The sequence below is a fragment of the Heteronotia binoei genome, chromosome 5 (assembly GCF_032191835.1).
Source record: "Heteronotia binoei isolate CCM8104 ecotype False Entrance Well chromosome 5, APGP_CSIRO_Hbin_v1, whole genome shotgun sequence".
Taxonomy (NCBI): Eukaryota; Metazoa; Chordata; class Lepidosauria; order Squamata; family Gekkonidae; genus Heteronotia; species Heteronotia binoei.
In genome coordinates, this window is record NC_083227.1 from 28595197 (window position 1) to 28622860 (window position 27664).

The window sequence follows — 27664 nt, forward strand, 5'->3', positions numbered from 1 at the left end:
CAGGGCTGGATCGGGATCCACATCAGGCAAGGGCAAGCGGCTCAGGGCGTCAGCATGGCCCATTGCCTTGCCCGGGCGATGCACTAGGGTGTAAGTGTAGCCGGCTAGAAAAATGGACCAACGGAGGACCCATGGGGACAACACCTGAGGGGTCTGCCGGTCTGATGCAAAGAGGCCCAAGAGGGGTTTGTGGTCCGTATAGAGGGTAAAGGGCCGGCCGTAGATGTAATCATGAAATTTTTTGACGCCGGCCACAACTGCCAACCATTCTTTGTCGATTTGGGCGTAGTTCCGCTCCGCCGACGAGAGGGTCCGCGAGTAGTACGCGATAGGGACTTCGGTCCCATCAGGGAGTCGGTGGCCCAGAACTGCCCCCACGCCATAAGGGGACGCGTCGCATGCAAGGACCAAGGGCAGGGTCTCGTCGAAATGGGCAAGGACGGAGTTGGACATCAGGAGGCCCTTGATATCTTGGAAGGCTTTAGCGTGCTGGCGGCCCCATGCCCAGGGTCGGTTCTTGCCTAGAAGTCGGTGCAGGGGTTCGGCCACCGCTGCCTTGTGGGGGAGAAAAGCATGATAAAAGTTTAGGAGGCCGAGGAAGGCCTGGAGTTCTTGCTTGTTGGTGGGCGCTGGAGCATCTCTGATGGCACGCAGCTTGGCGTCGGAGGGGTGGACCCCCTGGGCATCGATGGAGAACCCCAGGAATTCCACCCGATCCACGCCCAGGAGGCACTTCTCCCGTTTGACCTTGAGGCCGGCTGTTTCAAAACGTTGTAGGACTCCTCTAAGGCGGGCAGCGAATTCTTCAGGCGACACTGCCGCGATCAGCACATCATCGAAGAATGGAGTGACTCCGGGAAGTCCTTTTAAAAGAGAGTCCATGAGTTCCTGGAACAACCCCGGAGCCACACTCACGCCAAATTGCAACCGCTTTACTCTAAAGGCCCCCCGGTGGGTCACAATTGTTTGGGCGTTGGCCGTGGCCTCATCCACCGGCAGCTGTTGGTAAGCTTGGGCCAAGTCCAACTTGCCAAAAAATTTTGCGCCGGCTAGGGTGGCTAAAACGTGGCTGACGATGGGCACAGGGTATGCGTGGGCCTGAAGAGCCTTGTTGAGGGTGCACTTATAGTCTGCACAAATCCGCACCTCCCCACTGGGCTTGACTGGAGTCACGATGGGAGTTTCCCAGGTTGCGTGGGTGACAGGCTCTAGTATTCCCTGTGCAATCAGTTTATCCAGCTCCTCCTCAATTTTAGGCTTGAGCGCGAATGGAACTCGCCGCGCTTTAAGCCTAATAGGCCGCACTGTGGGGTCGAGGTGTAGTGTAACCGGGGGACCCGTGTAGCAGCCCAAGGTGCCATCGAAAACGGCCGGGAACTCTTCGCAAACCTTCTTAAAGTCCACTCCGACAGTCTTATTGACCCCCCTGATCTCTATTCCCAGGGGCTTGAACCAGTCGAGACCCAAAAGGTTTGTAAGGTGGTTCTTGACCACTAGCACTTGTAGCTGGCCCTTGAACCCCTTGTATTGGACTGGGACCGGGCCCACTCCCAAGATAGGCACCTTATTCTTCTGGAAGTCCACTAAGGTAAACCCCGGGTCCCTGAGACGAGGCCTCAGCCTGGTGGGGATTTTTAAAAATGTCTCTGCCGCTATAATAGATGATGCTGACCCAGAGTCCACCTCCATTTGGCAGGGCACCCCCCCGATCCCTACATTGACCCGGATTTTGGAGGGCCTGACTGGCGAGGGTAGGTACTGTACCGGGTATGGGTGGGCGTGGAGAGCGTCGGTCTCGAAGTCTGGCTGGCCTTCGGAGTGCGCAGATCTTTGCGGGACGCGTGCTCGGGATGTGGATCTGCAGGCGCAGGCGATGTGGCCTTCCTTGTTGCAGAGTCGACAGGTGGCATTCCGGAATCGGCAGGTCTTCCACTCATGCTGGCCCCCGCAACTTGCACATGCAGGTAGTGTCTTGTGTCTCATGCCCTGTGGGACGTGGGTGGTCTTCCTTCCTGCTGAACGATAGCCGGTTTGTAGAGCTTTGTCCTCGTCTGAGTCCTCTGTAGATGGTTCAGGGTTGATCTGGTGTGCCGCAGCCTGTCTTGTCAGCCGTGGCTCTGCTGATCTGCCCTTCTCCCAGCTGGTGGCCACATCGATTGCCTTTGTTAGGTCGCACTCGGAGAGGGACAGGAGTTTCTGTACTAGTTTTTCGTCCCTCAAGCCCCATACAAACTGGTCGAGAAGGGCTTCGTTGAGGTCTGCAAAACTGCATCGGCTTGCCACCCGGCGCAGGCTTGTCAAGAACGCCATCGTGGTTTCGCCTGCCTTCTGTGTCCTTTGTCGGAAGTCCCAGTGCCGGGTGAGCTTGGTTGGCTGGGGCTGGAAATACTTCTCCAGAGCGCTGATGATGTCGTCCACCGGCGTCTCTGAGAGCTTCCTGGGTTGGAGAAGAGCCCTGAGTCCACGGTCTCCGTGCCACACGTACTGATAAGCAGAGCTCTCTGCATGGTAGTCTCTGTAATCTTCTGGAAGGTCAGGTATGACTGGAAGCCTTCGACCCACGAGTCCCACAGCTTGGGGCGATCGATGCTAAAGGGCTGTAGGAGGTTGGCTGGAGCCTCCATTCTTGGCAGCGTGTCTGGGTGGCTTGCGAGCTGGGGTGTGCGCAGAGCGGAGGTGCGGACCCAGATGGCTTGGATTTAGCCACCTTTCCGTGTTCCTGGTTCTGTTGCTGGTTCTTACTGGCATCCCACCTTCGTCGCCAGTGTAAAGTCCTGGGGTTGGCGCAGTAAGAGACCAGAGTCGGAGAGTGATTTCAGCAAGCTTTACTTCAGGAACACCAACACAGACTGCGCTCTATTCAAACCTCCCGCTCCTTTATACAATTCTTGCCCCCTTCTGATTGGACCTTAACTATGTACATGGATTGGCTATTTACAGAGGCCTAAGGGCCTATCAGGGTACAGTATGAGCCTAGATGTTGATTGGCTACTTATGTTTCAATCCTTCCCCTGATTGGGCACGCTTAGGCCTTCTCTGGAACCCTGGTGTGGAGTACAAGCTTGGCTTGTTCAGCTTCCCTCCAAAAGTAACAGTTCCCTCCAAAAGTAACAGTTCTCCATTTGAACCTAGGACACAACACTTTCATAGCAAGGGGAGACTTGAAAAGTAAGGTTGCCAAGTCCAAATCAAGAAATATTTGGGGACTTTGTGGGTGAAGTCAGGAGACTATGGGGGTGGAGCCAGGATCAAGGTTGGGACAAACATAACTGAACTCCACAGGGAGTTCTGGCCATCACATTTAAAGGGACAGTGCACCTTTTAAATGCCTTCCTTCCATAGAAAATAATGAAGGATAGGGGCACCTTCTTTTTGGGCTCATAAAATTGGATCCCCTACCCCAATTTTTCTGAAACCTAAAGGGTATTTTGGGGAGAGGCATTGGATGCTATGCTGAAAATTTGGTGCCTCTACCTCAAAACACAGCCCTCCAGAGCCCCAGATACTCGCAGATCAATTCTTCATTATTTTCTATGGGAATAAGTCTCCTTAAGGAATAACAGAGTTCCCAGCAGGCATTTCCCTCCCCTCCCCCCCGCTTTCTGATGACCCTGAAGCGGGGGGGAGGGCCCCCAAGCCGGGGGATCCCCTGCCCCCACCTGGGGATTGGCAACCCTATTGAAAAGTGAGGTGGGGGGGGCTCTTCCAGTCAATAATTTTACTCTTGTTTCCAATTGTATGTAGTGTCCGGTGTGGGGGCCATTGACGTAGGACTGAGCTCCCTCACTGTGGCTCCTGTCCTGACGGTGCTGAGGATCATCACAGCATCCATCAGTAAGTAAATCTGCTGAGGAAGACAGTGGCAGGCAGGGACGTTGTCGCATGCTCTGTGCCAGGCCTTGAATTCAGCAGGAGCTCACAGGAGCACAGCTCCTGAACCTTTCTGAGGGTTCCCCCTCCTCCTCCCCACCTACCTTGTCCATTGAATAGTAGGTGAAGCTGCATAACAATCCCTGGATTAGAAGAGCGGGCAGCCAGCCAGCTACCAGGGGCTTTGCCACACCCCCAGCAGCCCTCATTAACCCCTGGAGAAGCCTGGGGTTCTCTTTCTCCACTTCTTACGTGATTTTGGGCAGCAGGTGGCTTAATACATACAATATAAACCTGTAAAAACCCTGAAGAGGCACCAGCTGAACAATTTCATGAATTGGATGAAATTGCAACTTAGGCATTCCTGCTCAAAAAATGCCCTGATCATCATAATCTTTCAAGTCCCAAAATAAGTCTAACCTAAAACCAAAAGAGCTAAAACTTCTGGCTGCCAGACTGTCTTTGGATCTCCTGGCTATACAACACACATATGATAATTATTAATTATTCTTATTATCATCATAATTATGTTCCTAACAGTGTTCTTCTCATCAGATCAACCAGACATTAGTCCCTGTCTCTCTCTCTATCTATCTATCTATCTATCTATCTATCTATCTATCTATCTATCTATCTATCTATCTATCTATCTATCTATCTATCTATCTATCTTTCTGTCTCTCTCTCAATCTCCCCTCCCACCTATTGTTCACAAGTTTGGTGTAGTGGTTTAGTGCACGGACTCTTATCTGAGAGAACGGGATTGATTCCCCACTCCTCCACTTGCAGCTGCTGGAATTGCCTTGGGTTAGCCTTAGCTATTGCAGGAGTTGTCCTTGAAAGGGCAGCTGCTGTGAGAGCTCTCTCAACCCCACCCACCTCACAGGGCATCTGTTGTGGGGGAAGGACATAAAGGAGATTGTAAGCCACTCTAAGATTCTGATTCAGTGAGAAGGGCAGGGTATAAACCTGTGGTCTTTTTCTTCAAATTAGTGTGAGCCAGCTCACAGTTTTTTAGCCTCAGGCTCACACATTTTTGTCTTAGCTCAGAGAAAATGGCCCCAGAGCAAACTAATTTATGCAGTAGCTCACAAAGTAGAGGAAGTATTGCTCCCACCCCCAGAGTAGTGCGTGCAAGTGACCAACTTAATTCATTAATCATATAAAAATAACTCAAGAATGCCAAATGGAACTTTGCTTTGTTTTCTCCATTCAGATAAAAACCATAAATACGCTTGGAATGAAGAACGAGTATCCAGAAGAGCCATGCTTCCTTGACATCAGAGAGTTCACACAAGGGAGGAAAGAAATTCATACTTGGGCTCTGGAAGGGGCTTCCTTCAGAGGATGTACATCAAAGAATTCACAGGGGAAGAATATTCTGAGAATCCCATGGATGCTCAGCCTACAGACAGAACTGCAGGCCAAGTGCAAATATTCAGGTCCAAGGATTATGTCCAAGTGAAAACATACAAATGATTCGACTGCACCTTTCCCAGCCAGTAAAAAATAATAAGAACCGAGAATCTAGCCTGCATAAATGCTTCTAAGATGGTTAAGAGAGCCAGTTTGGTGTAGTGGTTAAGTGTGCGGACTCTTATCTGGGAGAACCGGGTTTGATTCCCCACTCCTCCACTTACAGCTGCTGGAATGGCCTTGGGTTAGCCATAGCTATTGCAGGAGTTGTCCTTGAAAGGGCAGCTGCTGTGAGAGCCCTCTCAGCCCCCCCCACCTCACAGGGTGTCTGTTGTGGGGGGAGAAGATATAGGAGATTGTAAGCCACTGTGAATCTCTGATTCAGAGAGAACGGCAGGGTATAAATCTGCAGTCTTCTTTTTTAAAAATACAAACTTCCACCTGCTTGCAAACGGAGGGAATGAAATTGTGCTGGAGGCAAAATGACATTGTTACCCACGTCTAGCAAAATGTCTGAGCGGTTTTGTGCCCAGGAGTGCAACGGTGAACAAATCTGGTCTCCCTGGCAACCTTCCTGAGCCTTTGGTACCCATGGGATTGACCTGCAGCTTCCACCGTCACTGAAGAAAACATTATCAAAACCAGAATTGTTTTAACTTCTTGCTTGCTTTGATGTTCGGACTAGACGCAATACCGTGTCAGTTCATAGGATGTGATTAGCACATTTTAAAATTGCATTTTGTTAACATTATAAGCAAGCCCCAAATCCTCATCCATTGTTTTTTTACACAAAGCCAGGGTTTCTGTGTTTTACAAGAAAGCCATTATACTGCCTTGATCTCCCTCACATCCCAGGCGGCAAGATGTTCCAGAGGCTATGTTTTAGGGTTTTGTCTTTCTTTAAGAGGCGCAAACATAACAATTTGTGATCAGAAGAGTCTTACTGTATCCAATCAGTGGTCCATCTAGTCCAGCATCCTGCCTCACACAGTGGCCAACCCGTTCCTCTGGACAGTCAACAACAGGGCATAGAGGCTGAGGCCTTCAGAAGAACTTAGGAAGAGCCCTGCCAGATCAGGTCATCAGGTCTAGCTTCCTGTCTCACACAGTTGCCAACCAGTTCCTCTGGATGGCCAACAGCAGAGCAGAGAGGCCAAGGCCTTCATAAGAACATCAGAAGTGCCCTGCTGGATCAGACCAATGGTCTATCTAGTCCAGCATCCTATCTTGCACAGTGGCCAACCAGCTCCTCTGGTTGACCAACAATTGGGCATAGAAGCCAAGGCATTCGTAAGAAGAGCTGGGTCAGACCAATAGTCCATCTAGCCCAGCCTTCTGTCTCACACAGTGGCCAACCAGTTCCTCTGGACTGCCAACAAGGCAGAAAGGCTGAGCCCTTTCCCTGATATTGCCTCCTAACACTGGAATACAGAAGATTAATGCCCCTGAATGTAAAGGTTCCCTTAGGCACCATAATAATTAGTTTACAATTAGTATCTGTATCTGGCTTGTTGTAAATGATATCCAGTTTCAGAGGGAACAGACTTCTTTCTGCGTCACACACACACACACAAAAACAACAACCATTCATTACTGTGCAAATGCACCAGCTCTTCCATAAAGCATCAAGCTTTTAAAAGGTCTGCTCAGGGTAGAGTTGTTTGCTCAGTATAGAGTTTGAGAGGAAGCCAACAGGATTCAGTGTTGGAGCAGTAGATTGCTTTGTGTTGAAGTGGCAGATCATATCTGGTAGATTGAAGTACTGTGTGGGTCTTTTTTGTGTATCTGTGTGTGTGTGTCTGGAAGATAGATTGCTTTGAAGTACCATGTGGGTCTTTTTTGTGTTTTTGTATGTGTGTCTGAAAATCATGGTTGAGAGTCAGTTTGGTGTAGTGGTTAAGTGTGTGGACTCTTATCTGGGAGAACCGGGTTTGATTCCCCGCTCTTCCACTTGCACCTGCTGGAATGGCCTTGGGTCAGCCATAGCTCTGGCAGAGGTTGTCCTTGAAAGGGCAGCCGCTGTGATAGTCCTCTCCAGCCCCACCCACCTCACAGGGTGTCTGTTGTGAGGGAGGAAGATAAAGGAGATTGTGAGCCGCTCTGAGACTCTTGAGTGGAGGGCAGAATATAAATCCAATGTCTTCTTCTTCTGATGATGATAATCCCCTACTGGGGCTTGGACATTCAGAGAGGTAGCCCTATTGCATCCCAGACTTGGTTTTCCTTGGAGGTCTCCCATTCAAGTACTTGCCAGGGTTAGCCCTGCTTAGCTTCCATGATCTGACTAGATTGGGCTTGCCAGGGATCTCCAGGTCAGGACTAAGTCCTATATGGGAATTGAAAGGTGAGATCTGTGTGATATTGTTGCATTTTCTACTTCTTGTTAAACTTCAAAGTTCATGAGAAGTGCAGTGCTGAACCAAGGAGTTATGTTTGCAGTTGTTGGGGTGACCGTGGGTGAGAATTAGGTGTGTGAACTTCTTTGGGTTGAGGGGAACCTCCACATCTAGAGCCAGGAGGCAACATGAGAGGAAGGTCTTCATCTCTCTGCCCTGTTGTTGGCCATCCAGAGGAACTGGTCAGCCACTGTGTGAGACAGGATGCTGGACTAGATGGAAAGAGTGATTAAAATGTGGAATGGAGTGATAGCCTCAGGAATAAAGAGCTTGAAAAGGTGATTAGATACATTCATGGAGAATAGGTCTATCAATGGCTACTAGTCATAGCGACTGAGGGGAACTTCCACATTCAGAGGCAGTAAACCTCTGAATCCCAGAGTAGGGTTGCCAAGTCCAATTCAAGAAATATCTGGGTACTTTGGGGGCGGAGCCAGGAGACATTGGGGTGGGGCCAGGAGCAAGGTTGTGGCAAGTATAATTGATCTCCAAAGGGACCGCACACCTTTTAAATGCCTTCCCTCTACTGGAAATAATGAAGGATAGGGGCAGCTTCTTTTTGGGCTCATGGAATTGGACCCCCTGGTCCAATCCTTTTGAAACTTAGTGAGTGTTTTGAGGAGAGGCATTGAATATTATGCTGAAAATTTGATGCTCCTACCTCAAAAACAGACCCCCCCCCCAGAGCCCCAGATAACTGCAGGTTAATTCTCTATTATACCCTATGAAAATCAGTCCCCATAGGGAATAATGGAGTGCCCAGAAGACATTTCCCCCCCACACACACTTTCTGATGACCCTGAAGTGGGGGGAGAGTCTCCAAACTGGGGGATCCCCTGCCCCAACCTGGGGATTGAATATACAACAGGGAGAATCACGGAGAGATGAAATGCAAAACCAAAAACCATGATGATAAAAGAAAACAAAGTGCTTAAAGTTTGTGGCACTAAGCACTAAGCAAATCAGGAATGAACGTTGCTGCTTAGATGCATTTTTGTGAAATGATATTTATGTACTTAGATGCATTTTTGTGAAAGGATATTTATGTACTTACCCTTGTACTTATTGCTATAGTATATGGTGATAGTCACTATTTGAATGTTTTGACTTTTTAAAAGAATTTTTTGAATGAGTTATTTCTTTTAGTTAATATCATCATGGTTTTGGTTTTTGCATCCCACCTGGGGATTGGCAACTCTATTCCAGAGGCAGGAGGCAACATCAGGAGAAGGCCTCAGTCTCTGTGCTCTCTTGTCAGCCCTCCAGAGGAACTGGTTGGCCACTTTGTGAAGACCAGATGCTGGGCTACATGGACCACTGGTTTGATCCTGCAGGGCTCTTATGAAGGCCTCTGTTCCTGAGGACTGGAAGGTAGCAAATGTCACCCCCATCTTTAAAAAGGGTTCCAGAGGAGATCCAGGAAATTACAGGCCAGTCAGTCTGACTTCAATACTGGGAAAGTTGGTAGAAACCATTATCAAGGACAGAATGAGTAGGCACATTGATGAACACAGGTTATTGAGGAAGACTCAGCATGGGTTCTGTAAGGGAAGATCTTGCCTCACTAACCTGTTACATTTCTTTGAGGGGGTAAACAAACTTGTGGACAAAGGAGACCCGATAGATGTTGTTTACCTTGACTTCCAGAAAGCTTTTGATAAAGTTCCTCATCAAAGGCTCCTTAGAAAGCTTGAGAGTCATGGAGTAAAAGGACAGGTCCTCTTGTGGATCAAAAACTGGCTGAGTAATAGGAAGCAGAGAGTGAGTATAAATGGGCAGTCTTCGCAGTGGAGGACGGTAAGCAGTGGGGTGCCGCAGGGCTCGGTACTGGGTCCCATGCTCTTTAACTTGTTCATAAATGATTTAGAGTTGGGAGTGAGCAGTGAAGTGGCCAAATTTGCGGATGACACTAAATTGTTCAGGGTGGTGAGAACCAGAGAGGATTGTGAGGAACTCCAAAGGGATCTGTTGAGGCTGGGTGAGTGGGCGTCAACGTGGCAGATGCGGTTCAATGTGGCCAAGTGCAAAGTAATGCACATTGGGGCCAAGAATCCCAGCTACAAATACAAGTTGATGGGGTGTGAACTGGCAGAGACTGACCAAGAGAGAGATCTTGGGGTCGTGGTAGATAATTCACTGAAAATGTCAAGGCAGTGTGCGTTTGCAATAAAAAAGGCCAACGCCATGCTGGGAATTATTAGGAAGGGAATTGAAAACAAATCAGCCAGTATCATAATGCCCCTGTATAAATCGATGGTGCGGTCTCATTTGGAGTACTGTGTGCAGTTCTGGTCGCCGCACCTCAAAAAGGATATTATAGCATTGGAGAAAGTTCAGAAAAGGGCAACTAGAATGATTAAAGGGCTGGAACACCTTCCTTATGAAGAAAGGTTGAAACGCTTAGGGCTCTTTAGCTTGGAGAAACGTCGACTGAGGGGTGACATGATAGAGGTTTACAAGATAATGCATGGGATGGAGAAAGTAGAGAAAGAAGTACTTTTCTCCCTTTCTCACAATACGAGAACTCGTGGGCATTCGATGAAATTGCTGAGCAGACAGGTTAAAACGGATAAAAGGAAGTACTTCTTCACCCAAAGGGTGATTAACATGTGGAATTCACTGCCACAGGAGGTGGTGGCAGCCACAAGCATGGCCACCTTCAAGAGGGGGTTAGATAAAAATATGGAGCAGAGGTCCATCAGTGGCTATTAGCCACAGTGTGTATGTGTGTGTGTGTGTGTGTGTATATATATATATATATATATATATATATATATATATATATATATATATATATATATATATATATATATATATATATATATATTTGGCCGCTGTGTGACACAGAATGTTGGACTGGATGGGGGACTGGATGGGCCATTGGCCTGATCTAACATGGCTTCTCTTATGTTCTTAAGGCCTCAGCCTCTGTGTCCAGTTGTTGAACATCCAGAGGAACTGGTTGGCCACTGTGCTGGACTAGATGGACTCTTGGTCTGATCCAGGAGAGCTCTTCTTATGTGCAATCAGAAGAAGAAGAAGACATTGGATTTATATTCTGCCCTCCACTCAGAGTTTCAGAGCAGCTCACAATCTCCTTTATCTTCCTCTCCCACAACAAACACCCTGTGAGGTGGGTAGGGCTGAGAGGCTCTCTCAGAAGCTGCCCTTTCAAGGATGACCTCTGCCAGAGCTATGGCTGACCCAAGGCCATTCTAGCAAGTGGAGGAGAGGGAAATCAAACCCAGTTCTCCCGGATAAGAGTCCGCACACTTAACCACTACACAAAACTGGCTCTTGGAATCAGTGGGAGCTCACAGGAGCGCAGCTCCTGAACCTTTCTGGGAGTTCCACCTCCTCCTTCTGAGAGTTCCACCTCCTTGTCCATTGAATAGTAGGTGCAGCTGTATAACAATCCCTGGATGAGCTCCACCACTTATTTTTCTACACAATAACCCCTGGGTGCAATCAAAACTCAATGAATTACAAACAGTTCAGAAATGGTTTGGAGTGATCTGCCCTGAGGCAGACTGAGTCTTCACTATTTCCCCAAAGGATAACTATTTACCCCCACCTTTCTGCCTGCCCATAAGGTCTACTACAAGGGGTGCCTCACAGTGTATGAAAAAAGAATTGAGATGTCATCCAAAGACAATATTTTTAAAGGGGTATAAAATGTGAGTGTGACTGATGAAGCCACTGGGAGGACAGTGACAGAAAGCCCTCTCTGCTGGAACCTTACGGTGTGGCTGGAATGACTCCCATTCTTGTTTTGTAAAGGTTTTGTTGAAATCTCAGAGGCAGTGGCATGAATACACACTCACATGCACACCCTGGAATGAGCTACCTAGCAACTCAGCCCGAGAGCACTGGAGATTTTCTTCTCTAGGGGTTGCATTTCTCCCCATGGCGCAGAGTGTTAAAGCTGCAGTACTGCAGTCCTAAGCTCTGCTCACGACCTGAGTTCAATCCCCGATGGAAGCTGGGTTTTCAGGTAGCTGGCTCGAGGTTGACTCAGCTTTCCATCCTTCCAAGGTCAGTAAAATGAGTACACAGCTTGCTGGGGGGAAAGTGTAGATGACTGGGGAAGGTAATGGCAAACCACCCCGTAAAAAGTCTGCCGTGAAAACATTGTGAAAGCAACATCAACCCGAGTCGGAAACGACTGGTCCTTGCACAGGGGACCTTTCCTTTCCTTCTCGCTAGAGTCAGAGAATCTGCAGCTGGTGGCTTTCCCAGGAGCAGAGGGAACCAAGACACAGAGACAGGTTGGATTGCTGGGAACTGTCGCACCCCCCCCCCCCCAACACACAGAAATCCCTTCTGCCTCCCTTCCCTTACAGTACACATGAACATGCATGAAGCTGCCTCTACCTCAGAAGACAGGGGCCCCCAGAGCCGCAGATACCCACAGTTCAATTCTCCATTTTACCCTATGGGAATTGGTCTCCATAAGGAATAATGGAATGCCCAGCAGACATTTCCCTCCCCCTCCTTTCTGATGAGTCTGAAGGGGGGGGCTCCAGACCAGGGGATTCCCTGCCCCCACCTGGGGATTGGCAACCCTAAATCCCGGGAGATCCCCAGGTCTCCCCTGGAGACTGGCATCCTGAGACCTTCTGCGCACAAAACAGTCGCTGCGCGGCTGAGCTCTTGGAAAGAAAGAAATCCGCAGTCCATCTCCCTTCCCTGTCGATGTGCCAGGACAGCTCTGCAAGGGTTAAAGGGAACATCTGGAAAGGCCTGCGCTCCTAGAGAGGCATCCAGGATTGAAGGGACATGAACCGGGAAAAGTCATTTCCTGCTCCGCCCCCAAAGCTGGGGGAACTGGGAGGGCGCAGGTGAGTCACAATCGGGTCTTGGAGAGGCAGGAGGGCGGAGGGGAAGGCCGAAGGGAGCCCCTCTGGGGCAAAACAGCAGCCTTGCATGGGGTCTTGGAGTGGATGGATGACCCAAGAGTTTGGATAAAATGTACTCCTCTGCAAGAATCAGGCTGGATCTAGGGTTGCCGGGTCCAATTCAAGAAACATCTGGGGACTTTGGGGGGTGGAGCCAGGAGACATTGGGAGTGGAGCCAGGAGACATTGGGGTTGGAGCCAGGAGCAAGGTTGCGACAAGCAGAATTGAACTCCAAGGAAGTTCTGGCCATCACATTGAAAGGGACCGCACACCTTTTAAATGCATTCCCTCCATTGGAAATAATAGAGGATAGGGGCACCTTCTTTGGAGGCTCACAGAATTGGACCCCCTGGTCCAATCTTTTTGAAATCTGGAGGGTGTTTTGAGGAGAGGCATCGGATGGTATGCTGCATATTTGGTGCCTCTACCTCAAAAAGCAGCTCCCCAGAGCCCCAGATACCTGCAGATCAATTCTCCATTGTACCCTATAGGAATTGTTCTCCATAGGGAATAATGGAGTGTCCAGCAGACATTTCCCTCCCCCCACTCTGTTTTCTGATGACCCTGAAGCTGGGGGAGGGCCTCCAAACTGAGGGATCCCCTGCCCCCACCTGGGGATTATACAAAGAGCCAACACAGCTACAATTACTGGCAAATAGACATAGATGAAGATGAATTTATGAATAATTAAATTGCATCTTTAAGACATACATTTCTTGTATTCCAATTGTGCAAAAATGCTTTCATACATAAATACCAGACCCATCAAAAAAGCCGCTAAAAGTGGAAACTGTAGTCCATTCCTAAATATTCAAAGTCCACTGTGTTCTTGAAGATTTTCGATGGGAAATAAATCCATTTTGCGTGGCATTTTCCATCTTGCATTTGCATGGGAAACCAATAAAACAATAATGTGTCAGAATGGGAGAATGAGGCAATAGATGTTATCTAACAATTGCTCTATTGCTTTCAAGTCTGGGTTAAACTGAGGGCATGTCTTTCCCAGAGGCGTTGCTGTCCACCCAATATACTTTTAAACATGTGATGTTGTCATTCAGTCGCACAGTCGAGTTCAACTCTTTGCGGCGCCGTGGACAAAGTCACGTCAGGCCCTCCTGTCTTCTACCATCCTCCGAAGTCTGCTCAAATTTTAAACATGTAACATACATTATAAACATCATTCTAGTTTACCATTAGAAAAAAAGAATACATTAAAATATAGTGGAAGATGGTTTAGTTTTGTTTTGAGATCAACAATGGCTGTTTATCTGATGACATCAGCACTTTATTGAGCATCACAAGACAAGCACCAAGCACTTTGCATCCGCACTATATCTTCAACAGGAGACATATAGAGAAGACAAGTGTCATTTGGAAGTTCACAAAACTGTATTTCTTATGCTTTGGATGGATATTACAGTTTATCTATAAATGGGGGTTTACATTTCCCTTTTGTGACTGTACTTTCTAAATAACGTTATAGTGCACTTTGGAAATATGCATGGAATTGATCTTGTTGTATTTTTGTAATTTATCCCAGTTATATTCTTTTTGTATTTAAACTTGCAGAATGTGGCATGGAGATCTGGAATTAGCACTTCTCCCCAGACTGCAGAGATTAATTCCCCAGGGGAAAAAATGGCAGCTTTGGAAGGTGGAGTCTAGGGCAGAGTTGTCAAACATGTGACCCGGGGGCCAAATCAGGCCCCGAAGGGCTCCAATCAGGCCCCAAGCAACTGGCTGTCATCTGCTTCCTCTCTCTTGCTTCCTTCTGCATTACAGCCTACTTTGCCAGGCTTGCTCAATCGCACAGGAACTACAGAGCAAAACCTCTATTTTCTCCATGGCTGAGGCTCCTCCCTTGGGGAAGAAGTCGGGGAGGAAGAGCTTGGTTTGCCAGGCTCTCTCAACCGCCCAGCAGACTACTGAACCAAGCCTCTCTTCCTTCTATTGGATGAGGCTTCTCCCCTTCCTGGTTCCATGGGGAAGGAAGGAAAGAGCCAGAGCTTCCTTTGCCCAGTTCCCTGGAACCCATGGGAGAAATACAAAGAATGAACCTGTAAGACCAATGAGTTTTTTTTTAAGGTTTTTTTAAAAGCATGTTTTATTTTAAGGGTTTTTTTAAAAAAAATCTTGAATTGTGCTTGTCTGTGTACTTTATAATGTTTATATCTCTGCTACCTCATCTTAAGTAGGTACATACATGGCCCGGCTCGACGAGGTCTCATTTACATTTGATCCGGCCCTCATAACAAATGAGTTCAATGCCCCTGGTCTAAGGTATTCTACCCTGCTGAGCTCTCTCCTCTCCCTACACCCTGTCTTCCCCATTCTCTGCCCCTCAAATCTCCCGGAATTCCCAAACCAAGAACAGACAGACTCTGAAAGGGGACAAATGGTGGCAAAACTTGAGCTCCCTCCCCTCCCAAAACCTAAGTTTGCTAATCCCCAGGTCCCAGCAGGAGATCCCCCAGTTTTATAGGCTCCACCCCGCCCCTGCCAGCTGGCCAGTGGAGAAAGACCCACCCCAGCAGCCAGGATATTTGTTTAGATCTCTGCAGGTTTAGAAGTCTGCAAATTCCTTTTTTAAAATGTGTGTGTGTGTTTCTTTAAATTTGAGCAGGAAGTGAAAGCTGCATGTGGAAGGGCCAGCAGCAGTCATTGAGAGCACAATCCCTCAGCTTGTTGTGGTTTCATTTCAGAGCAAGTAAGTGTGTCTGTGTGTGAGAGAGAGAGTGCAAGCACTGTTCTGCATTCTTTCAGACTTCTCTGTAGAGGAACCAGAGCCAGTAAGTAAATGTGTGTGTGTGTGAGAGAGAGAGAGTGACAGATAGAGCACAGTCTCTGTGCTTGTCTTGCATTGGTTTCAGATGTCTTTGTATAGGAACCTGTTTATAGCAGGGGTGGCCAACGGTAGCTCTCCAGGTGTTTTTTGCCTACAACTCCCATCAGCTCCAGCCAGCATGGCCAATGGCTGGGGCTGATGGGAGTTGTAGGCAAAAGACATCTGGAGAGCTACCGTTGGCCACCCCTGGTTTATAGGATGGAGGAAAACTCCACCTCTCTCTCTTTTTATTTGCCAGCGTTAGTTCCTGTGAGTAAAGCTCCAGAGAGATCACAAAAGTGTGTGCTTGCAAGCTCTGTACTTTGGCTGCTTTTTGAGTGTGTGTTCACTTTCATTTACTGGAATTGCAGCTACTGGGGGATGAGGAAATGATGACTATTCAAGGGAACTGCACTACTGTATTTTTATTTATTTATTTTAGAGGATGGGAAAGTCTCCTGGCTCCACCCCCCAAAGTCCACAGATATTTTCTGAATTAGACTTGGCAACCCTACCAAACCCTGCCCTCCCCAAGTCTCCACCCCTCCATTTCCAGGAATTTCCCTGCCCAGCACCTGCAATCCTAGAGGGTATGAAGTGGCTTTCCTGATTCACAGTGTTGGCTTTTCTTTACACCATCCCATTTTGCCTCTGCTTGTGCCGACAGCATTAGAACTCGTGACCAGGAAAGACCCCCCTTGACTTGGAGATTCTCAGCAGCAGAAGCTTCTCCCTCCCCATTTTTGGCCTGGGAACAAAAGTGGCAGAAGAGAAAGGAGAACTTTTGCACCTGTGGCAGATGACACTCGGACATCTACAGATGGTGGACAAGAAAGGCCCTGAAGCCAGAATGGGGGTAGGAGAAGACATGGGTGCCAGGACACTGTGGGAGGAAGCAAGGCAGAAGAGCCTCCTGGGTGAGGATGCCCTTGCCTTGGATGTGCAGTACCAGGAATTCAGGCAGTTCTGCTACCTGGAGGCCAAGGGCCCCCGAGACGCATGCAACCAACTCCACCGCCTTTGCTGCCAGTGGCTGAAGCCGGAGAGGCACAGCAAGAAGGAGATGCTGGACCTGGTGATCCTGGAGCAGTTCCTGGCTGTCCTGCCTCAGGAGATGGAGAGCTGGGTGAGGGAATGCAGGCCGGAGACCACTTCCCAGGCGGTGGCCCTGGCAGAAGGCTTCCTCCTCAGCCAGGCAGAGAAGGAAAAAAAGCCGGTGAGTGGGTTTCATCCTGGCAAGACAAAATCAACAGAGAACCTCAGTTGTTTCCTAAAGCAACTCTGCCCAATTCTTGTGCAGATGGGATTTCCCTCCCTCTCCAGGAAGCTTCTTCAAGGGGTCAAACGCTGCATGGGGCCTTTGAATGTTTCCCTGCTCCATCTGCATCAGGATCCAGGATGTGAACATAAGAGAAGCCATCCTGGATCAGGCCAGTGGCCCATCCAGTCAAACACTCTGTGTCACACAGTGGCCAAAACCCAGGTGCCATCAGAAGGTCCACCAGCAAGGCCGGAACCCCAGAAGTCCTCCCACTGTTGCCCCCCATAAGCACCAAGAATAAAGAGCATCGCTGCCCCAGACAGAGAGTTCCAACAATCACTGTCCCAGACAGAGAGTTCCAACTGAGAGCCAGTTTGGTGCAGTGGTTACGTGTGCGGACTCTTATCTGGGAGAACCAGGTTTGATTCCCCATTCCTCCACTTGCACCTGCTGGAATGGCCTTGGGTCAGCCATAGCTCTGGCAGAGGTTGTCCTTGAAAGGGCAGCTGCTGTGAGAGCCCTCTCAGCCCCACCCACCTCACAGGGTGTCTTTTGTGGGGGAGAAGATCTAGGAGATTGTAAGCCGCTCTGAGTCTCTGATTCAGACAGAAGGGTGGGGTATAAATCTGCAATTCTTCTTCAATAAGCTGTGGCAAGTAGCCACTAACGGACCTTCGCTCCGTATGCTTATCCAATCCCCTCTTGAAACTGTCTATGCTTGTAGCCGCTGTCACCTCCTGTGGCAGTGAATTCCACATGTTAATCATCCTTTGCGTGAAGAAGTACTTCCTTTTAACCATTCTAACCTGACTGCTCAGCAATTTCATTGAGCATCCATGAGTTCTTGTATTGTGAGAAAGGGAGAAAAGTACTTCTTTCTCTACCTTCTCTATCTAATACATAATCTTGTAAACCTCTATCATGTCACCCCACAGTCGGCATTTCTCCAGGCTAAAGAGCCCCAGCACTTTAACCTTTCTAACAGCATCTATATGACTACAGGAGGAAAGGATTGGTGGTGGCCTTTTAGCCTCATCCATTTTGGCTGATCCTAACCACATGCCCACCTTTCCCCAGGAATATCTAGGGGCCAAAACCCAGGTGCCATCAGAAGGTCCACCAGCAAGGCCAGAAGCTCTCCCACTGTTGCCCCCCATGAGCACCAAGAATAGAGAGCATCACTGCCCCAGACATAAGAACATAAGAGGAACCATGTTGGATCAGGCCAATGGCCTATCCAGTCCAGTACTCTTTGTCACACAATGGCCAAAGCCCAGGTGCCATTAGGAGGTCCACCAGCAAGGCCAGAGCCCCAGAAGCCCTCTCACTGTTGTCCCCCAAGCACCAGGAACACAGGACATCACTGCCCCAGACAGAGTGTTCCATTTATACCTTGCAGCTTATAGCCACTCATGGACTTCTGCTCCAGATGTTTATCCAGTTCCCCACTTGAAGCTGTCTATGCTTGTAGCTCTTATCACTTCCTGCAGCAGTGAAGCCCCCATGTTAATTAGTTGTTGGGTGAAGAAGTACTTCCTTTTATCTCTTCTAAGCCTAAAAAAAGTAAAGGTAATCCCCTGTGCAAGCACCACGTTTTCATGGTATTGGTTGTTGTAGATTTTCCGGGCTGCGTGGCTGTGGTCTTGGCATTGTGAGACCTGAAGTTTTGCCAGTAACTGTGGCTGGTATCCTCAGAGATATAACCCAGAAAACTGGAGTTCTCTCTGGGTCAAATTGAGAAGAAGTTGGTAGGCAGGTAATTTATATCTACTCAGGCAGGTGGGGTAGGGCTGAGTCATTATCTTGTAGGAGCTTCCTGGGCTGTGACATGCTAATGGAGGAGCTTACCTGAAGGGGTTCTTTTGTATATGGATTCTTTAGTTTTTGTGGCAGGCGTTTTTACAGAGTGGTTTGCCATTGCCTTCCCCAATCATTTACACTTTACCCCCAGCGAGCTGGGTACTCATTTTACCAACTTCGGAAAGATGGAAGGCTGGGATCAGACTCAGATCGTGAGCAGAGCTTGGACTGCAGTACTGCAGCTTTACCACTCTGTGCCACGGGGCTCATTAATTTCTTTGTTATGGGGGAAGCCTAAGCCAGATTCTAACCCCACTGATAGCAGGATGTGTGTGTGTTTGAATCATTTGTTTTATTCTTCTGACTCCTCTCTTTGTCCTCTTTGTGGTGTTTCAGGTGTGTGGACCATTTGTGGAGATGTTTGCTGTGTCAGAAGAGGATCCATCCAGGACCTGCCAGAATCTACAGTTCGTGACCATCAAACAGGAAGATCCAACGTGGGACACCTCCCTGGGTGAGACTCCTTGTGCCTGAAATGTTGTGATCTCAAGATAAATGTTATGTCTCTTGCCTTCCTCTCCCAGGATGCCTGGAACTCACTGCTGCTGTTACTAGCCCTCTTGCCTGTGTTTGTGAGTCCGGATTGAGAGCCAGCTTAGTGTAGTGGTTAAGTGTGCAGACTTATCTGGGAGAACTGGGTTTGATTCCCTACTCCTCCACATGCACCTGCTGGAATGGCCTTGGGTCAGCTGTAGCTCTTGCAGAGGTTGTCCTTGAAAGGACAGCTGCTGTGAGAGCCCTCTCAGCCCGACCCACCTCACAAGGTGTTTGTTGTGGGGGAGGAAGATAAAGGAGATTGTGAGCCACTCTGAGATTTGGAGTGGAGGGCAGGATACAAATCCAATGTCTTCTTCTTCTCTCTCCCAGGCTTTGGAATGGCATCCCCAATGCTTTCTGAGTCATCTCCTCTTTGTCCTGGAGTGACAGCCGCCACTATGCAGCCAACTCTGACTGAGGAAGGTTATGTGTCCTTTGAGGAGGTGGACGTGGACTTCACCAAGGAGGAGTGGGAGCTGCTGGATCCGGGCCAGAGGGCCCTGGCCATGGAGGTCATGTTGGAGAATTTTGGGAACGTGGCCTCCCTTGGTAAGGATCCCTTTCATTTTAGTTGATGGATGCTAAACTGAATTTATCTCCATGACTGTTGTTAACAATTAATACACTTTAAGGACTTTGTAAAGCAGGAGTTGGTGGCCAAGCAGTGTGCCCTGGCTTGATGCCTGAACTCTGCCCTCCTGAGCCCATTTCTTCTGACCTTGTTGGGATTTAGAGTCTCATTTCGGGCAGCAGAACTTTTTTTTCTGATTTACAGTTGGGGGGGGGGGGTGCTCAGTGACTACTTCCTGTCTACTGTTTGGAGTGGCAGCAGGTTGGAGAGAATGCTTCCTGTCTGCCCTTTGTTGGAGATGATGCTTCCTGAACGCATATATATGTGAAGCTGCCTTATATTAAATCACAATACATAAAAGGAAGCCGTGCAATGAAACATTATACAAAAGCCAAAAGCTCATGGCTCATTACATATACTGTATTGGAAGATGTCCAATAAAATACTTGCAAAAAAGTTCTTGTCATGGAATCATTATAATACTGTACACAGACAGTTACATTCGATGCTGACTCGAACAGACACACCTTAGTGTAACATGCATGAGATCAAATTCAAAGTCCACATAACAACTCTCAAAAATAATGCTTTTGTATAGTGTACTCGTATAGTGCATGGCTTCCTCTTGTGTGTTGTTGGGGTATAAATGAAGTCAAACACAAATAATAAAATAAAACGAACACTGCTTCCAGTGGCACTTTTAAGACCAACAACATTTTATTTTGTGTTATAAGCTTTCACGTGCACGCACACTTCCTCAGATACCTGAAATGAATAAAATAAAAATAAATGTACATCATAAGAATAGAATGGAAATTTCCTGACTCTCCAGTAAGCACCTCTCTAGCTAAGGAGTGTTGAACTCATTTGTTATGAGGGCCGGATCTGACGTAAATGAGACCTTGTTGGGCCAGGCCATGTTGAGCCAGGCCATGTGTGTACCTATTTAAGATTAGGGAGCAGAGATATAAACTTTATAAAGGACACAGACAAACACAATTAATTTTTTTAAAAAAAAACCTTTAAAATGCTTAAAACATTAGCACTCGGTCTTAAAGGTGCTTTCTTCGTATTTCTCCCACGGGATCCAGGGAACTGGACAAAGGAAGCTCTGGCTCTTTCCTTCCTTCCCCAGGGGACCAGGAGGGGGAGGAGCCTCAGCCAGTAGAAGAAAGAGAGGCTTGGCTCAGTAGCTCTGCTGTGCAATTGAGAGAGCCTGGCAAAGCAAGCTTTGTTTCCCCCCCTTCCTCCTCAAGAGAGGAACCTCAGCCAATAGAGGTTTTCCTCCTGTGCAATTGAGCAAGCCTTGCAAAGCAAGTTGTTATGCAGAAGGAAGCAAGAGGGAGGGAGAAGGAAGCAGATGACAGCCAGTTGCTCGGGGGTCTGATAGGCGCCCTCTGAGGGGCTGATTCGGCCCTCAGGTCGCATGTTTGACACCCCTGCTTTGTTTCACCTGCGGCTGAATTTGCCTTCCTGTTAAATCTTTGACAGGGATCTAGCCTCAGGAACTGTTTTCACAAGGGTGTAGTTTTGGTTTGTTTTCTCCAATTGGAGACTCTGTTATTTACTCTTGCTCTGTTTCTGCCTTCCAGGAAGTGATGGGCAGGGAAGTGAGAATGAACAACAACTTTATGGGGTTTTGGCAGATAGATCCTGTAGGCCAGAGGTGGATAAAAACATCACAAATCAAGAAGGAACAAAGACACAGGAGGGAAACCAAGCACAGAATCTGCAAAATACATCCTGTGCATCTCAAGGTGGGGGCTCTCAGGTTACCCTGATCCATCATGAAACAAAGAATGGAAAGGGAAGGAATGAATGCCCTGTATGTTTCAAAAACTTCAGCAGTAAATCAAGTCTTAACGTTCACCAGAGAATTCACACAGGGGCAAGACCTTACATTTGCTCAGAGTGCGGCGAGGCCTTTCGTGAAAAAGCACACCTTACTTCGCATCAAAGAACCCACACAGGAGAGAAACCATATACATGCCTGGAATGTGGAAAGAGCTTCAGCCAGAGCAAAAATCTCATTTCCCATCAGAGAAGCCACACAGGTGAGAAGCCATACAAATGCACCGAGTGTGGGAAGGGTTTCAGTCAGAAGGCAAACCTTGTGAAACACCAAGGCACCCACACAGGGGAGAAACCATATAAATGTAAGGAAAGCGGGAAGAGTTTAAGTCAGAGGGCATGCATTACTGCGCATCCGACATTCGATATGCAAGGGAAACCACATAAATGCCCCAACTGCGATCGTGGTTTTTTAAACATGTCAGACCTAGTTCGACATCAGAGAATTCACACAGGGGAGAAACCATATAAATGCTCAGAATGTGGGAAGGGCTTTAGCCAGAGAGCAAATGTCCTTAGACATCAAGTTACCCACACCAGGGAGAAACCATATAAATGTTCAGAGTGTGGAAAGAGCTTCCGGTGGAATGCACAGCTGATTTCACACCAGACGGTCCACACGGGGGAGAAACTGTGCAAATGCTCAGACTGTGGCCAGAGCTTTTGTAGCACCTCCAACCTGGTCAGGCACCAGAGAATCCACACGGGGGAGAAGCCGTATAAATGCCTGGGGTGTGGGAAGCGCTTCAACCAGAAGACCAATCTAACGTCGCATCAGAGAGTCCACACAGCGGCAAAAATATATCATGCCTTGGGGTACGGAAAGAGTGAAATGTCAAGCCCAGAAACCCACACTGCGCATTGGCCTATGCAACCCCAGGGTTCAAGCCCCCTCCTATTAAACCAGAATGGCAGAGAGCATCAGTGCACCCCTCTGGACACCACCCAGTTTGTGCGGCTTTATTTCAACAGCCTCCTTAAAAGTAGCCCTTCTAGTTAAGGTTGTCTTACTGGCCCAGGCTAGCATGATCTCCTTAGATCTCAGAAGTTAAGCAGGGTCGACCCTGGTTGGTACTTGGATCAGGGGTGGAATTCTAGCAGGAGCTCCTTTGCATATTAGGCCACACACCTCTGATGTAGCCAATCCTCCAAGAGCTTACATCAGAGGGTGTGGCCTAATATGCAAATGAGCTCCTGCTAGAATTCCGCCCCTGACTTGGATGGGAGACCACTGAGGAAGTTCCAGGGTTACTCTGGAGAGGCAAGCAATAGCAAACCACCTCTGAACGCCTCTCGCTTTGAAAACCCAATGAGGTCACCTTAAGTTGACTGCAACTTGGGGGTGTTTAACCCCACACACTGGAGATGATAGGATTGGCTGTGGAATGCCCTGTTTGTAAAATGTGAGCAATCATCTTGGTTTTTGTTGTTGTTGTTCAGTCGCGTCCAACTCTTTGCAACCCCATGGACCAAGTCATGCCAGACCCTCCTGTCTTCCACCATCCCCCAAAGTCTGCTCAAATTCATGTTAGTTACATCAGTAACGCTGTCCAGCCATCTCTTCTTTTGCTGTCCCCTTCTTCTTTTGCCTTCTGTCTTTCCCAGCATCAGGGTCTTCTCCAGTGAGTGCTCTCTTCTCATTTGGTTGCCAAAGTATTTGAGCTTGGTTAATGAGGAGTTTTTTGAAATTATATATTTCTAGATAATTTATAATTTTTAGAGAGCCAGTTTGGTGTAGTGGTTAAGTGCGCGAACTCTTATCTGGGAGTACCAGGTTTGATTCCCCACTCCTCCACTTGCACCTGCTGGCATGCCCTTGGGCTAGCCATAGCTCTGGAAGAAGAAGAAGATATTGGATTTATATCCCGCCCTCCACTCCGAAGAGTCTCAGAGCAGCTCACAATCTCCTTTACCTTCCTCCCCCACAACAGACACCCTGAGAGATGGGTGGGGCTGGAGAGGGCTCTCACAGCAGCTGCCCTTTCAAGGACAACCTCTGCCAGAGCTATGGCTGACCCAAGGCCATGCTAACAGGTGCAAGTGGAGGAGTGGGGAATCAAACCCGGTTCTCCCAGATAAGAGTCCGCACACTTAACCACTACACCAAACTGGCTCTCTCTGGCAGAGGTTGTCCTTGAAAGGGCAGCTACTGTGAGAGTCCTCTCAGCCCCACCCACCTCACAGGGTGTCTGTTGTGGGGGAGGGAGATTGTGAGCCACTCTGAGACTCTTGAGTGGAGGGCAGAATATAAATCCAATGTCGTCTTCTTCTTCTTCTTCTAGACCTTCTGCCAGTCAACTCCAGCCTAGGCCATTCAGATCATGAGTTCCCTTCATTATGAGATAGAGTTGCCCTGTTCTTTACCATTTCCAGATCTACATTATTCTCTTTCAGATGGAGTGACCAGAACTGTGCACAGATTCAGGTGGGGAGCCATATTGCTCCGAAGCAGGGGAACAAAGTTTGAGTCCAGTAACACCTTTAAGACCAACAACATTTTATTCTGGGGATAAGCTTTTATGTGCAGGAAGTATGCGTACACACGAAACCTTATATCCAGAATAAAACTTTGTTGGCCTTAAAGGTGCCACTGGACTCAAGCTTTGTTTTCCAGAAGAGGGCACGTTATTGCAAATGTGGGCACACCAGGGATCTGGTAGCAGCGAAAGGGGCAGTCAAGTTGAAGCCAAGTTGAGAAGTGGTTTGCCAAGGCTCTACAGCTACCAATGTTGCCTCTAAGCTGAGTTAGTGTGAGCTAGCTCTATTTCTTAGCTTCCAGCTCACACATTTTTGTCTTAGCGCAGGAAAAAAAATGGCTCCAGAACAAACTAATGTATGCAGTAGCTCACAACTTTAATGCCAGTAGCTCACGAAATAGAATTTTAGCTCACAAGTCTCCACAGTTTAGAGGGAGTATTGACAGCAACCCTAGATGTTGACGGTAGTCCTCCCTCCAGCTGCTAACCAGGACTGACCCTGCTTAGCTTTTGAGATCTAACAATATCGGGCCAGCCAAGGCCATTCAGATCACAACACCACAGATCTACACAAGGGCATCATGGCACTGGCTGTTTTATGTTTAGTCCCCTCTCTATTTTTCTTTTTCACTGATGCTACACAGTCGGAAGCAGCCGCCTCCTTATGAACTTGAGGAGGACTTTGATCGGCCTAGGAAGAGGATGGTGGACAAGAAGGGCCATTTTTGACTAAGGGATGTTTTTTTTGTCTCCAGAACAGCTGCTGCTTTTTTTGTTGGGTGACTACATAAGAACATAAGAGAAGCCATGCTGGATCAGGCCAATGACCCATCCAGTCCAACACTCTGTCACACAGTGGCCAAAAAAACCCCCAGGTGCCATCAGGAGGTCCATCAGTGGGGCCAGGACACTAGAAGCCTTCCCACTGTCGTCCCTCCCAAGCACCAAGAATACAGAGCAGCACTGCCCCAGATAAGAGAGTTCCAACAATACGCTGTGGCTAATAGCCACTGATGGACCTCTGCTCCAAGTGTTTATCCAATCCCCTCTTGATGGCTTGCGTATGTTGTTACCATAATGAAATTGCATTTAACTCGCTTACAAATGTTTTATGTACAGTTGTGGCAACCAGTAATTGTCCTATGGAAGAACAGGAGCTTTCCTCCCACATGGCAGAGCTCTGTCTTTAAACAATGTAGTTTCTCAGTCATTAAAAGGTTTTGGAATAATAAAGCGTTTCTCAAAAGACGTGTGCCTTATTTGCCCAAAATATCATCTAAAGAAATGGGAGACTGATTTTATGATATCTCATTCTATCTTAAGGCGCATCTAGGTAGTCAACAGGGATCCAGTGTGGGAGTTTAATAATATATTTCCAGGGGTGTGGGTGGGGTCTTCCTGCTTATTTATATATTTTCTAATTACCGGTTAAGTTGGATTGATTCTGTGACAACACACACAAGTTACAGGAAGTGCTGCAGCTTTTGCGTAGCAAATGTAAACCGCTAAAACCCAGTTTACGTTTGCTACGCAAAAGCCGCAGAACTTCCTGTAACTCCGGCGCAGATGGTGGGAAATCCGACAGACGCTGCGGAGGGAACAGGATTGTGACTGCGAGGTCAGCTGTGTGTGAAAACGGTATTAGATACATTGTAAAAGGAAGACAAGGGAAAATCATAAAAATAACGATAGCTGGCATTCTTCCTTGGCGTCCGAATTTGAAGCTGATACCACCATTGAAGACATTTAAATATTTTTTTTTGAAAAATTTATTTGAAACATTAGTAACACAAAAGATAATATTAGTAACACAATAGATAATATGTAATATAAAACAAAATTACAACCAATCTAAAACCCTAAACAAAATTTCTTTTCCTATATAATAGGTGTTATATAGGAAGGTATTTAAATATTGAAACAGAGAAATAAAATGCCCAGGGTCTTCATCTGGACTTCCTGGGCTAGCAGAACTCTATGTTGAAACAATTATTTCATATTGCCTCATGTCAGCATTATTATCTGTTATACTGTATATACCAGAGGTGGACAAACTGACTCAGGAGCCACATGTGGCCCTTTCACACACATTGTGTGGCTCCCAAAACCCCCACCACACCATCGGCTGGCTTGGAGAAGGCATTTTTCTTTTTAAATCACTTCTCCAAGCCAAGCCAGCTGGCAACTTGGAGAATGCATTTAAAGATAAAGTTGCTTTATTTCCACCTCTCCTCCTCATCTCCCTCCCTCCCTCCATCCTTCCTCAAACTCTAATGTTCATGTCTTGTGGCTCTCAAACATCTGACGTTTATTCTATGTGGCTCTTACGTTAAGCAAGTTTGGCCACCCTGGTATATACTGTCGCTTCTGCTGTATTGTACTGTTTAAATAAAAGTCTGATCTCATAATCACTAACTCCCCCTTTCGTACCCCCCCTCCCATTTGAGTTTTACGGTCCTTATTATAGGAGTCCAGTAGCACCTTTAAGGTCAATCAAGTTTTATCCAGAATGTAAGCTTTGGTGTGCATGCGTACTTCCTCAGACAATGGAAGGGGTATAGTGAGCAGAGCTACTAATAGCTAGTGGGCAGTGGTTTAGAACGCAAAGTGGTACAGAGCTAGAATCCAAAGGCAAATTAGTGAGATTAACAAACTGAAAGATAATTTGCCTTGGATAGCATTTGCCTGGGAAAACAATAAAACAGTAACATGGGAGAATGAGATAACAAATAAATAAGGTCCTTATTCTAGGAGGCGAATGGCTAAGGAGGAGGGACCCAGCTTCACCTTCCTTTTTCTGAGCTGGCTGAACAGCCCCGGGAAAACTCGGGAGGAGCGCAACCCCCTGCAGCAAAGTTACTCCTGAGAAGCCCCATGGAGCAGCATAAGGCGTTGCTGACGGCAGCCTAAATGAAAATCCCGAAGGACACGATTCTCCTTCCTCTGCAGCACTGAAAGGGTTAAAACCACCAAGCTGCTTGCTGGAGAGGTCGAGCAAGGAGGGGGATGGGACAGGGGAGGAAAGGGGCTTTCTTTGGAGAGGGGGTAGGGTTGCCAATCCCCAGGTGGGAGCAGGGGATCTCCCGGTTTGGAGACCCTCCCCCTCCCCGCTTCAAGGTCGTCAGAAAGCAGGGGGAGGGGAGGGAAATGTCTGCTGGGAATTCTTTTATTCCCTATGGAGATTTATTCCCATAGAAAATCATGGAGAATTGATCCGCGGGTATCTGGGGCTCTGGGGGGGCTGTTTTTTGGGGTAGAGGCACCAATTTTTCAGTATAGCATCTAGTGCCTCTCCCCAAAATACCCACCAAGTTTCAAAAAAATTGGACCAGGGGGTCCAATTCTATGAGCCCCAAAAGAAGGTGCCCCTGTACTTCATTATTTCCTACAGAAGGAAGGAATTGAAAAGGTGTGCCGCCCCTTTAAATGTGATGGCCAGACCTCTCTTTGGAGTTCAATTATGCTTGTCACAGCCTTGATCTTGGCTCCACCCCTAATGTCTTCTGGCTCCACCCCCAAAGTCTCCTGGATCCATCCCCAAAGTCCCCAGATATTTCTTGAATTGAACTTGGCAACCCTAGGAGGGGAAGGGGTTTGCATTTGCAGGGCGAAGGAGGACTGGGGAGGGGGGTTGTTGAGAAGCAGCAGCAGAAGGAAAGGGCCATGTAGCCAGATCCCAGGGAGGTTTCCTTAGAAGTAAGT

The 27664-nt window shown here is 47.8% G+C and overlaps 2 protein-coding genes across 2 annotated transcripts in view; one reads left to right on the top strand and one right to left on the bottom strand.

The window, feature by feature from the left end:
• The window catches only part of LOC132571892 (uncharacterized), an 851656-nt gene that overhangs the window by 509287 nt on the left and 314705 nt on the right, over nucleotides 1-27664 (bottom strand). The gene's annotated exons all lie outside the window — the stretch shown is intronic.
• On the top strand, nucleotides 19418-22493 carry LOC132571307 (zinc finger protein 501-like). Its single transcript, XM_060238102.1, has 2 exons — nucleotides 19418-19612; nucleotides 21227-22493. The coding sequence occupies exons 1-2, from the start codon at nucleotides 19462-19464 to the stop codon at nucleotides 22483-22485; spliced, it is 1410 nt and encodes a 469-aa protein (XP_060094085.1). The 5' UTR covers nucleotides 19418-19461; the 3' UTR covers nucleotides 22486-22493.